This window comes from Ziziphus jujuba, chromosome 8, assembly GCF_031755915.1.
Source record: "Ziziphus jujuba cultivar Dongzao chromosome 8, ASM3175591v1".
In the NCBI taxonomy this organism is placed as follows: domain Eukaryota; kingdom Viridiplantae; phylum Streptophyta; class Magnoliopsida; order Rosales; family Rhamnaceae; genus Ziziphus; species Ziziphus jujuba.
Genome location: NC_083386.1, coordinates 10473285 through 10486860, shown reverse-complemented (window position 1 = coordinate 10486860; position 13576 = coordinate 10473285). Strand labels below are relative to the sequence as shown.

The 13576-nt window shown below is 27.5% G+C and overlaps 1 protein-coding gene and 1 long non-coding RNA gene across 2 annotated transcripts; both read right to left on the bottom strand.

Moving 5' to 3' along the window:
- Positions 1-3483: 3483 nt before the first annotated feature.
- LOC107413221 (uncharacterized) lies at positions 3484-8106 on the bottom strand. Its single transcript, XM_060819813.1, has 4 exons — positions 8070-8106; positions 6394-6852; positions 4143-4289; positions 3484-4018 (listed from the first exon to the last, which is right to left on the bottom strand). Exons 1-4 carry the CDS (start codon positions 8104-8106, stop codon positions 3561-3563), a joined length of 1101 nt encoding a protein of 366 aa, XP_060675796.1. The 3' UTR covers positions 3484-3560.
- A 348-nt stretch (positions 8107-8454) lies between these two features.
- On the bottom strand, positions 8455-9455 carry LOC132804943 (uncharacterized). Its single transcript, XR_009640247.1, has 3 exons — positions 9415-9455; positions 9110-9148; positions 8455-8983 (listed from the first exon to the last, which is right to left on the bottom strand). It is a non-coding gene; the product is annotated as an uncharacterized LOC132804943 (long non-coding RNA).
- Positions 9456-13576: the final 4121 nt, after the last annotated feature.

The following is a 13576-nucleotide window of genomic DNA, read 5'->3' as shown; positions in this document are numbered from 1 at the left end:
ATTGTAGATGACTCAGCGGTTTGCTTCATCCACTTCTCCCCATCTTCTCTCAACTTTTGATGGCGCTCTGCGAATAAAGCTTGCGCTGTCCATTTATCCGAATTTTCCATAAATTTGTATGCAGTTGGTATAATCTTTTCAACCTCCTTCATTAAAGATCAAGATATTTACAGATAGTATAAAAACGTATAACTTATTATTGGTACAAAGTGCTATAAGAACAACTTTGCAATAAAATATTGTAAAACAAAAAGGTGATACATGTATAACATGCTACCATAAGTCCATAAACTAGTGGCATGCTAGATTTGGTCAAAACAAGGTCTGATCTGGACTAACTAAATGGGGTTGAAGGTTGACATTTTGTTTGTATAAGTAATGGTGTTTACTTGTATACCATTGTGAAGTGCTTGTCAATAAGAGTTCGTAAACTAATAACACATTTACTTTATTGCTACAATTAGAAAGTACGCATCTGTTAAGTTTATAGTTATCTTTCTATGATCAATTTTGTAGGTATTTTTATTGAAATGCGTACAAAATGGGGGATTTTAAAATATCAGTTGAAACATGCCCACATGTTAGCATTTGAGTGGTTGATAACTTAGCACGTGTGGGAGAAAAGTAACCAAATGGGAGCTTTTTATTGTCACCATCAGACTAATGGGAGGAGGAGAGAAAAGAAAGAGAAAAGAGAGAGAGATAGAGAGAGAGAGAGAGAGAGAGCAAACACCATTTTCCAACCAAAATAGCCACCTCCGACCACCATTTTGTCTCACTCTCCACCTTGCAGGAAAGCCCACTTGATGACACACTGGCTTACAATTTTTCATGGCACCAGGATTCGAGCAAAATTCGAAGGTGGCGACAACCATGGTTTTCTTCCCAAATCCCCTATTTAAGGCCACTATTTTGCTTCACTACCCCCACCATTGTCTTGCCCACTCTAAGACTAGTCAGCCACCTAATTTTCATGGCTAGATCGTCGGTGATGTGCCGAGATCAAACCAATCACTGATGAAGGTGGCGGGCTACCATTTCTTGCTTTTTCAACAAGTTTCAAGCCAATCCCCCACCCTTTTCCACAATTTGTAACCCTCCTAAACCCAAATCTAAGGTTTGTTTAGTTCAATTCGAGCTAGATTGAAAGATCTGATAGGTTGAATTTGCTGGAACTTTTCTAGTGAAATTCCAAGCATTGCCGGTCGAATTTTTGACAGGTAAGACCGAATTCATCACCCTCATACTTTAAGCTTCATTTTGGTATATAGGTTGCTAATTTTGGTTAAAGTTTATGTATTTCCTCCAAGCAACTCATATGTAAAATACCCAACAAAAATTAGTATTTTAATATATATTGTATTTTTGATGATATTTTAAACACCCGCAATAAATCGTGGAACCGATCCCGTGAAGGAATTGAAGTAATTCAGATTTTTAGGTAAGTAGTATATTTTTCAAATTATATTTTTGTGTTATAATATATATATTGAAATTCTATTCTTATGCAGGAATTAAATTGATAGTTTGATTATGTTTATTTTTGGTATTTTTATTAGATGAATTGATATATTAAAAGAAAAATATATTTATCTTATTTTTACCTGTTGATATGCCAATTTGAGATTTGAAATCTTCGTTTTGGTAATATATTAATATGGATTTCTATAAGATTATTTGTTAAGTTTATTTTTGTTTATTTCATTACCTTAATTATTGAAATATTTGAATGCTAGTTTAAATATTTTATATACTTTATGAATTTTATTCATTTAATTAATGATTGGATTACTTGAGATTCGAGAATTTAATTCTTAGTATGGGTATTTTTATGAATTATCATGTTTTATGAATATTTTTTTTAAAATTTTTATTTATAGTTTGCAAATTTTACACTAATGGACATAGTTACAAAGGTATGTGATTTTTAAATTATCTGGTTTTATTAAACATTTTTCACTGTTAGTTTATAAAAAAAAAGCATGGCAGGTTATCAGCGATGGCATCTATGGACTCCAAGGTGTCTGATTGCATGTTCTCCTCTCCCTCCTTATTGTCAAATGGTGTTTGAGACACCAAATATCCATATGGCATCATTTAGTATATAATATCGTACATCAGTTATACCCCTAACATTATACACGTTTTTAAATATTTTTAAAGGAATTATTTAAATTATGGTTTTAAATTGTTTAATTAATCACTTATTTAATTATTTATTTTATTTTTGGTTTTATATCATTTATTTAAATGTTGTATTATTTTATTCACTATTGAATTATTTGAATTTTCACTCATTTTATTTCAAATTATTTATTGGTTTATTTATTTAATTCAAGTATTTAAATTTTTTTTATTATTTTAATTATTTATTAAACGGATTATTTCCTGATATATCATACGTTTTTAAATGCTTTTATTTAAAAGTGCTTATTTAGTTCATTGGTTTCATTTATTTGTGGTACCATTTTATTTTTGGATTATATCATTTATTTGATTATTTATTTATCTAAATGATTATGTTGGGATATTTATCTAAATCTTATTTTATCTTATTTCATCATCTATTGAATTATTTTTATAATTGAAGATACAAATAATGGGTTTTTTGAAAATGATCTTGAACAGAGGAACTTTTCAAAATGAATGGACCAGTAAAAGATTTTGAGAGAAAAGCTATTTTTCTTAAGATTTATTTTATATTCTTATGCTATTGTTGCTATTATTATTATTATTATTATTAGCATTAGTATTTCTATTATTATTTATTGTTCTTTTCTTTACTATTATTGTTGTTGTTATTATCATAATAATACCACTTATTTTATTTTCTTTGCTTTTAAACCCACTCTCCTAGGTTCTGGCAGTTAGCAGTCCACCATTCGGGTAGTAGACAGTGTTTCTTAATTCCGTACCCTCCTACATCCTTCATGTAGTGTATTTTGACACTCTTCTCCATATTCTTTTTATTTATTATTACTAATTCCTTTTAATTTGTAATATTTATATATCATGATTCCAATTATTCTTAGTATGCTCTGGCAGTGCTGTGGATATGTAAAGGTAATTATTGTTTATATTTTTACATTATTATTATCAAAGTTCTACAAATTTGTGGAAAATTATAGTAAAGGTGTGGCATAAGATAAATGTATATTTTTTGAATAAATTTTCTATGAACGAAATATTAGGAAAATCTAATTTACAGGAGAGATGTTACAGAAATATACACTAAGACGTGGTTTTTTTTTTTTTTTTTTAATGCAGTGTATGTATATATATATATATATATTAATCCATTCAAAGGAGTATAGTGATTATTCTTTTTATTAACAATGTTCTGATTTGAAATTGGACTTGTATGTACTTAAATAATTTAGTGGCATGCTTAATTAATGGTTATAACACTAACAATACATGCGTTAAAACCTACGTACATGTGGTTATGCAGCAAGAAAAACTAGGAAACATGTAAATCCGAATTCTGAACTAAAAATTTAAAACTACTATATATAGCAAAAGTAGCCAATCGATATATTTTTTCACACTATATATATAGATTATGCAGTATGAATTAATTTTACCTTGAACCATACGAGCTCCCGATGTAATTGAAGAGCTGCTCCACATACAGTATTAAGCTTCTCAGGATCAGGTGGTAACTCTGCAACCAAATGCAACAAACTGTTTCTGTCGCTTGCAGTTATAAATTTTGCTAATATTTCTTTAATCCCACCTAACTGAAGCAACAAACTGAAGATTTTCTCCTGACGATGCTGAACTGCAACATGAAAGATGCTTCCTTTCTCCTTATCAATTGTCCATAGTAGGTTAGGGTTCAATCCAATAAGTTTGATTATGAAATCAACGTTCCCCACTTCAGCAGCAATGAATAACGAGTTTTCAATTTCTTTTGTACTTGAGGTTTGTGCCTCCTCGTCTAATTCCCAAAACTTTGTAACTATTTGAAGGGCGTGATCAGAATGATTCGAGTTTTCACGGCCTATGAACTTTCCACCTGTTTTTTTTTTTTTTTTTTTTTTTTAAATAATGAAAAGCCAATCTAAAAATATAGTCTCTGGTTGACAAAGGAACTATAATATGATACAAACGAAAAAATTGTACCACAAATTGCTACTCACATAGACGTGCAAATCTGTTAAACAATCCAGAACTTTGGCTTTCATCAGAGAACGCCGAAGGTTGGCGAGCTAACACACACAATGCTGAAACTTCCTGGGCTGGAGCTAAACATATTTGGTGTCTTGTATGCATTTTTGTTGCTAACCCTGCATATTTTGTCTTTAAACAAATTAGATGAGGTAAAATTTAAAAAAACCATCATCACGAAGATTTGAACTATTACATATAAAGTAAAACGTACATTTTTTTTTTCCCCCCTTCATGAAAAGGTATATGAAACTTTCAATAAAAAGTAGAAACTGAAGAAATATCATATATTTTTACGTTAAAAAAAAAAAAAAAAAAAAAAAAAAAAAAAAAAGAAATATCAAATAGGAGCAAGGACAGTGGCCACGACGGCCCACCGTTTATCCAAACAAATAGCAAACTAAAAACTTTTAGGCTAACAATTCATTGTAGCCCCCACTGTTTTGCATTTTCTTTATTTTATTTTTTTTGTTGGAAAAATGCATCTATATATTGGAAAATTTTAGTATAGAGCCTCTAAAAAAATTATTTTGGAAAACCAATAACTTTTAGGATAAAAATTATTAGTTTACTTTATTTTATTTTACTTTTTTAGACAGATCCTCTGTAAAGGAATGGGTTAACAGATAAATGAATAAAATTATAATAATTTTTTTGTAAATAAGATGCTTGCAAATATTGAAAGAGTAGGGGAAATTTTTCTCTTTTTATATAGGAAAAAAGCGTTATTTTGAATAAAATATATAAGTTAACGAATAGTGTGACTTACAAAGATGACATGCAACTGTAAAACGAAAAAAAGAACAACAACATTAGTGAAACTTTCTAAAATGAGCTTCGTATTATGCGAAAATTGCAAAATCAAAAGGTTATAGTAAAATTTTACTCAAACTTTTAATATTTTACTATGGCACCATATTCAACACTAAAATTAATTTCCTAATAATAAAATGACTAAACAATTGTCCCTGGGGTAAAAACTATTGTTTTATTGGATAATGATCCAAATTTAGATTTTTCCACTTTCAATATTAAAAAAAAAAAAATTTGACTAAACTATTTTTACATGACAAGATTGCCCACTTTTTATGCCTATCATTTTGTTATTTCCTAAAGGAAGTGATAAATACTTTAAAATAATAATTACAATTAAGCAAAAAATAATATTAATACATAATATAATTGGGAATACAAATAAATTATATAATTTGTTATGATACAATACAAAAATGTTAAGAGTGATATGATTAAAAAGAATAGTTTATTAGTTTTAAGAGCAATAGAATTGAAAAAAAATAATAATAATCACTTAACAGAATGTAATAGAATGAAAATTATTTTTAATCTACCGCACATAAATTAGTTTATTAATGTACAGTTTGAAAATTATGTATTATACAATATATATACATATATTTGAAAGCATATAATTTGTTCCTTAAAGTAGCGTACACAAAATTTAGGTTTTATATCTAAGAATTTATGTGTTATATATTTTAATTATTTTCTTTAAGGATAGTTTTGTTATTTTGAATTATTTTTAGTGGAATATAAAAAGTTTGTTCCTTTTTACTTTCTTTTTTTTTTTAAGTTTAGGGATGTTATTTGCAAGATAAGTGGGTTATTTTTTTTTAGTTATTTTAAATAATTTGAGTTGGATAATCAAGTATTTTGCCCACAATTTTACATAATATACAAATAAACCATGAAAGATATTTGATATACCAAATAAACATACTAAAATGTGTACCAAATATCATGTTTTAATATTTAAATATTTGATATTTAGTTACACTACTTATTACTTCAAAAGTTCACTGATTCATAACTAATTTATAGTTATATATTAACCAATAAAATATTAACATATGATATCTAGTATACAAGTTGGTATATTTATTTGATATTCCTAGTATTCCAAGTCATGATAATCTGATAGTTTTAATATCTGATATTCTAAAATATGGATTTAACAATATAATAAAAATCTATATTGGAACCCGATGATTAATAAATATAATTTTAAATTTCAATCGTTGATGTGATGCAATAACTGAAAAAGCAATCCTAATATTAAATATCTTATTTGAGCTTGATCATATATATATATATATATATATATGTATATAACTACAACAACAACAATAATGGGGATGATGATGATGATGATAAATAGAGCAAAATTAAGACATGCATGACAAAAAAAAAAAGAATAAAACTCACCGTAAAGGCCCATTTCAACACAATAAACGTATAGCCGACGCGCCTCCTCATCCTCCAAAAGTTGAAGGTCAATTAATTTTGAAAGACGTTTGGTAATATCTGTGTGTCCTAAACTAGCAGCCTTTAGCAGGGCTTTCTTCTTACTTTTTAGACTCGGATAGATAGACTCTCGAACATCCACAATCACATTAACCATATCTAGACTCCCTATTCTAGCAGCATAAGACAGGGCGTCATTCCCTTTTTCATCTTGAATTTCTAATATGGGCATACCAAACCATTCCACCAGTTTTTTCACAAACTCCTTTTGTCCTGCTAGAATAGCAATATGAAGAGCAGTTTCTCCATTCTGTGTAATTGGTAGTTGAAGATCATCTCCATACTTCTTAGCTGTTTCCAAATCACCCTGCAATGCAGCTACATGGAGCTTTATATGCTTAAGAACATTTTGTGCTGATCCTGCACCACCTAATTCCGACAATGAAATTACTGATATATATATATATATATATATATTAAAATATCTTTTCACTTTCTAGCTATTTTAATTAAATTAGGAAAACTAAGAAAACATCTAAGTATGTTGAATTACAATTCTGTACAAAAAGGGTAAGCTTTTTTTGGACTCAAAACTAAGTTACACATTTTTTTGTTTTTTTGGGTCATATTTTGAATATAGATTTCCATAGATCTCGAAGCTCCGATGGCACACTGAATTAAAATTATTCTTCTGTTAAAGTTAAGTTGTTGAAAGTTGGGTGGGTATCTTAAAAAACAGTTATTATTTTTCTTTTGGTTTATTTTATTTTCTTAACTAATGTTTTTAAATGATGTGGCTAATGGAGCTATCATCGTCGTTTAGTGTGGAGTGTCTGCAGCTCTTTGTGGTCTAAACAAAAAATCTCATATTGTTTAGAATACAATGGCCAAATTAGTGACAATATTGGTGGAGCAAGAGAGTGTCAAGACATTATAAATGGTATCAAAGCCTATACCTAACCAGAAGTGTGCTAATGAGGATGATAAGCCCCAAAAGGAATATACTGTAAGATATATAAGCCCTAAAAAAGGCAAGGCAAGAAATGGCAATATCAATAAATAATAAATAGAGGCAGATTATGATTACTAGAGGTAAATTGGTGTGAAACTGCCAAGATAAATATGGGTGAGTATGAAGCACTAGTAGGTTGCCTTATTGGCAAAGATTAAGTAGTATCCAATTTCACATCACATGGGTGTGGATCGGTAATGGTTCAAATGTAAAATAGTTATTCTCTTAACAACCAAAGTTTTTTTAGATCGGTTGGCTTCTGGATTTGAATGAATTCTGGGATTAAGTGTGCTTTGATTGGAGCAATTCAGAATGATTGATCTCATACGAAGTATGAACAACAAATTTCATATAGTTGGAAATACGGTAACCAAATTGGTGACAATATCGATATGTATCGTAATTTTGAGAACAATAGATGCGAATCCATTTTTCTATCCTCATTTTCATCAACCAATGATAAAATCTTATCTAAAAAGTGGTTACTATTTATCTCCTTTTTATTTATTCCTTTTTCTTTCTGCTACCTTCTTAAAATGAGTGGCATTACATCATAAGTCAAATGGGAATAAAACATGGTAATGAGATAGAAGATCTAAATCCAAGTATATTATAAATGTATTACCTAGGTACGGATCTTTTATCCCATTTTTCCTATCCATAACATCATTTAAAAACATTACCATATAAATAAATAAAGTGAAAAAGAATTTTTTTTTTTTTTTTTAACATAAAGACGCAATTCTATTGAATGGGATGGAGACTAATAAAAGGAGACAAAAGAACTACATATTACCTTATCGTTGGCTTGTTATATTTCCATCGGTCCGTTTAGGCTTATAAAATAGTGAAATGGAAATCCATATGTTCAAAATATTTTTCCAAGGGTGAAAACCAAGCGATGAGGAATGCATTCGAAAAAAAAAAAAAAAAGACAATAATATAACTATATATAAGCTGAGATTATTTAGAAGATTATAAAAAAGGACTTCATAAATTTACTAGGCAAAGGTTGGCATGCATACACAAGAACGAAAGGAGAAAAATAAAAGGGATGCATATGCATACAGAGACTACAAATTATGCGTCTACGAATTATGTTTTATAATGCCCAAATTGATTGGATGGCATGGTTTGTGGCATATTATATGTTTCCGGTAACAGTGGCATTCGCTGGTCTAACCTTGAAATGGACATCAGGTCCTAATTATATGAATAAAACCAGGCAATTTAGAAATAATGCATGCAAAAAAATAATAATAATAATAATATAATAAAAAATAAAAAACACTATGTAAGTGCAGATTATTAAAATCTTAAAGGAAAACAATTCTTCCAATTTGAAAAAGATACATAAGGGGTCTGCATGGACGAAATCAAAAGCAGAAAAAATGTGCACATATGCCAAGAGAATGCAAATCATGCATTCAATGAATTTCATTATGTTTGATAAAGCCCAAGTACCGGATTAGATAGAATTCATGGTTTGTGTAGTGTTACCTGTTTCCGTTTGTGTTGATCCATTTGGCTGATCTAACCCTGCCATGGAAATCCATTACTTTGCAATAATTTTCCCAAAGAGTTAAAATCAAGCAACGTGGAATTCGTGTGAATAAAATAATTAAAAAATAAAATGATTGGAAGGCATGGTTTGTGTAGAATTACCTGTTTCCGTTTGTATTGAACCATTTGGCTGATCTAACCCTGTCACGGAAATCCATTAGTTTGCAATATTTCTCCAAAGAATGAAAATCAAGCAACGTGGAATTCACTTGGGAAAAAAAATAATTAAATAAATAAATTGATTGGATGGCATGGTTTTTTATACGTATTAATTGTCACACTACCTGTTTCCCTTTGCATTCGCTGATCTATATGCAAAGAGAACGCAAATCATGCATTACAAGAATTTAATTATGTTTGGTAAAGCCCAAGTACGAGATTAGATGGAATGATTTGCATAGCATTACCTGTTTCCATTCGCATTGACGGATGTGGCTGATGTAACTCTGTCATGGAAGTTCATTAGTTTATGATATTTCTCCAAAGAATGAAATCGAGCAACATGGAATTCATGTGAAAAAAAGAAAATAATAGTAATTAAATAACTAAACAAATTGATTGGACGGCATTGCTTTTTATACATATTGTCGCACGCACTTACCTGTTTCCGTTGACATGATCGTTCGCTGGTCTCACCTGAAATGGAAATCCATCAGCTCCTGATTATGAATATACAAAAATCATAACCCCCCAGCACTTAATCCCTCTGGCAATATAATGCACCAAAAAAAAAAAAAAAAAAAAAAAAACAATTTCCTTTGCCAATAACTCCAGTTCAAATCTCTCTACCTAACAATGTACAAATAATGCGTGAAAAACTAAATAATGATATAATTAAAATTATAATAATAACTATATAACTGCAGATTAACTTGAAGATTAAACGAAAGCATGTTGGCTTTCTAGTTGATAAGATTTACGAGGGAAAGGTTGGTCTGCATAGACGAAGATCAGAAGGAGAGTGGAGTAGGGTTGCATGCATATGCTAAAAGAGTGCAAATCATCCATATTATACCTTCAGAGATGCGATATATGAAGCCCAACTGTATTGGATAGAACGGTCTGCTGGGAATATATATAGACTGGGATCTTCTTCTTCTTCTTCTTTTCATTTTCAATTCAGTACTCACTTTCAATTTTTTCAATGAGGATCCTCAGTTTTAGTTTTATTTCAATTTGGGCATGGCATATTTAACCATTATAGTACGGAACATTATTTATTTATCTTATTTTTAAATGATTAAGTTATTTATATTTGTGGATTTATAAAAAGATATTCATTTATAAAACTTTCATTAATTTTTTAAATCTAAATTGAAAGAAACACTAAAATTAAGAATTTAAATTGAAAAAATTAAAAATGAAGGGGTAAGTTGAAACCAAAATGAAAATTAGCACTCAATTCAAAATTTTAAATTTGAGGCATTCAATTAAAATTGAAGGCAAACTAAAGGATCCAAAAATGCAATAGGCCCTTTTTTCTTTTTTTTTTCTTTCCACCAAATTCTGGATTCAATATAGTATAATTAATGAGCTCATCTCTCTATAATCTGTGCTTTAAGTAAAAACATATTAGTCATTTTTAATTAGGATATCTAATATTTTGATCAAGCCAGAATGCACACATATCCACATGTGAGGAGATGTATAATATGAATTTTTATTTTTATTTTTTCATCATTTACAATAATTTTTTCTGTGTCTCTAGCTCACAACCTTATAAATATAGGTGTGAAAGGCATATTTTTGTTTTTAAATGGTATTAGTTTTTAATTTTTTTTTAATTCAAATTTAATTATTTAAGATATATAATGAACTCTAACTACCTATAATTAATAGTAATAAACATTTTTTAAATATACTAACAAATATTTAACATAAATAAATTATATACAACTAGATATAAAAAGACAAAAACGACAATAAAAGATCAACGTATTGTCAAATGGCACTAATTTTTTTTATTATTTATAATAATTTTTTTCATTTCGGTGTCAAAAAGTTTAAATTTATAGTATTTCAGATATAAACGTGAATGACATATTAATTAATTTAATCTAATTTATTTATTCAATAATCTAAATTTTGTATTCCAATGTTCATGCTTCACTGGAAACCATTGTTGTTTCAGTTTATATTTTCAGACGAATATTACTAATTTGACCAACGGAGGAGCAAAAATTACGTGGTCCTATCAAAGGAACACAATGTGCCAGATTCTTGCAATTGACAGCAAAAGGCAATGGTCAATATTCGTTTTTCAAAAAATACTTTTAATAAAAACATAAAAAGGAGAAAGAATGGTTTTAATTGCTATATTAATTTGGCGCGCGTGGTGTAGCGCATGTGACGTATTACAGAAAGAAATTATTTTTATTTGGTAAATATTACGGAACGAAATTATTCTTTATGCTTTGATGTGACACACACATGTATCGAAGTTACTCTTCTTCTTCTGTTTTATTTTTTATCTTTTCACTGCAAAATCCTTTTTTACTTCGAAGAACATGGTAATGGTCCCCGCTGTCGCCACGTGGATGGCAGGAACACGTTTACCCATAAAGAACGAAAAAAACAAAAAAAAAAAAAAAAAAGCGCATGAGAGCATCAATTCAAAATAAATAATAAATGAATCGATAAATCAGTAAAGTAAAAGCGTCTCTAAAAAAGTTCTAAAATAAAAAGCATATTTTTTTATAAAAAAATTAAAAAATAAAAGATATAATAATATACAGAATAATTATTTTTGATAAAATAAAAATATTCATTCCAAGCAAAAAAATTAAAAAAAAATATTAAATCCAATTCAATAATATTTTTAAAAATAATTTTTACAAATCAATCTAGTAAAATGAAAATGATAAATTTAATTTTGTACATTTAAATTTAAAGACATTTTTGATAAAATATTCAAAAAAATTTTAAAAGAATGAAAAATGTTTATAAAATGTAAATATGATATATATTTTTATGGTAAATAAATAATTTATTTTTTAAAAATGGTAATCATTATCTATATTTTTATTTTATATATGTTAAATATCGTATATATTTATATAAAATAAATATGTTTATATTTGAAATAAAAAAAATATTATCTATATCATTTTACCCATATTTTATAAATTGCTTTCAACTTTTTTCAAATCCTTAATTTCAAATAAAATTATCAAATGCATCTTTTGACATTTTTTAATTAGTAAAATAAAAAATCATTTGGTAAAACAGTACAAGACCCACCCTAATCATTTTCATTTGTTTGATTATGTCAGGATTGATTTTGGAACTCTAAAACCGATAGATATTTCTTAAATTTATCTAATTTTATGAAATAGTTAATAGATATTCTGTAAAATAGGGAAATAGTTAATCCCTACCTCAACATAGAAACTAACAAAACAAAAATTCATCCAACTGTTCCGGTATACCTAACATTCCCAAAAAGTGGAATTTGAATGTTCTTTTACAATATTTTTTATATTATATTTTTTTTTAATTTTTTCAATAAATATTTATTGTTATATTTATTTCCTTCCTGTTTTTATTTGAATTCTCTCACAAATATTAATAATTAAAACAAGTGTCAACATATAAAAGCAATAAAAATTAATAATTAGAATATGATAATGGTTTGGGAATTTGTTTATTGATTCTTTACATTTGAAGAGTTAAATACACATTTTTTATTTTGAAAAATCAAAATCAAAACATGCTTTTAAAAGTTTAGCTTTTCAAAATAAAAAGTATGAGATAAATAAAAAATCCTTTAAAAATACTCTAAAGGTAATAATTAGTGTTCATGGACTGTGTTTCTATCAGGTTTTTATTTAATTGTGTTGAAGATTTCTCAATTTATGTTAAACATATTTAGCTTTTTAACCCATTTTAATAAAATATTATTATTATTGCTATTTATATATTTTTTTATTATTTTGTACATTATATTAAATTATAATTTGTTTATTATTAATTTTAATTTTATACAATAATTTAACTTTTTCATATCAATTTGTGTCAATTTTAAATTAACCAGAATAACATATTAGTAACTTATTTATAATCATGATGATACTAATAGGTTAATAAGTGAGTCATTAGAGTCGAGTTCTCATGTTAATCCAAATTGTCATCCCTACATATAGATGAATCATTGTATCTTGTATTCCTTCTATTATTAAATCATATGTGCTTAGATATAAAACCATACGAGAAATTTTTTCATTAAGAGATAATTTTCAAAAGAGTTAATTTCAAAAGTAACTCCTCAGTTTTGGTCTAATTATAGATTGCTTTTTCAAGTTTTACAAAATTCATTTGCGACTTCTGCCGTCTAATTGTCATTTGTAATCTGTCAATCACGCTCCTATAAACTTAAGATACCATTTTATTTTAATAATAAAACATAGTTTTTTTAATTTCTTTTATTTATATTCTTTCAATAAAACTAAAAAAAAAAATAAATGATTTTTATAATTTCTTAAAGCAATATAACTAAATGAATTAATATAAAATAATAATTTTAAAAAACGGAGAGTATCTCTATTAGAAATTACTATATTTAACACTAAA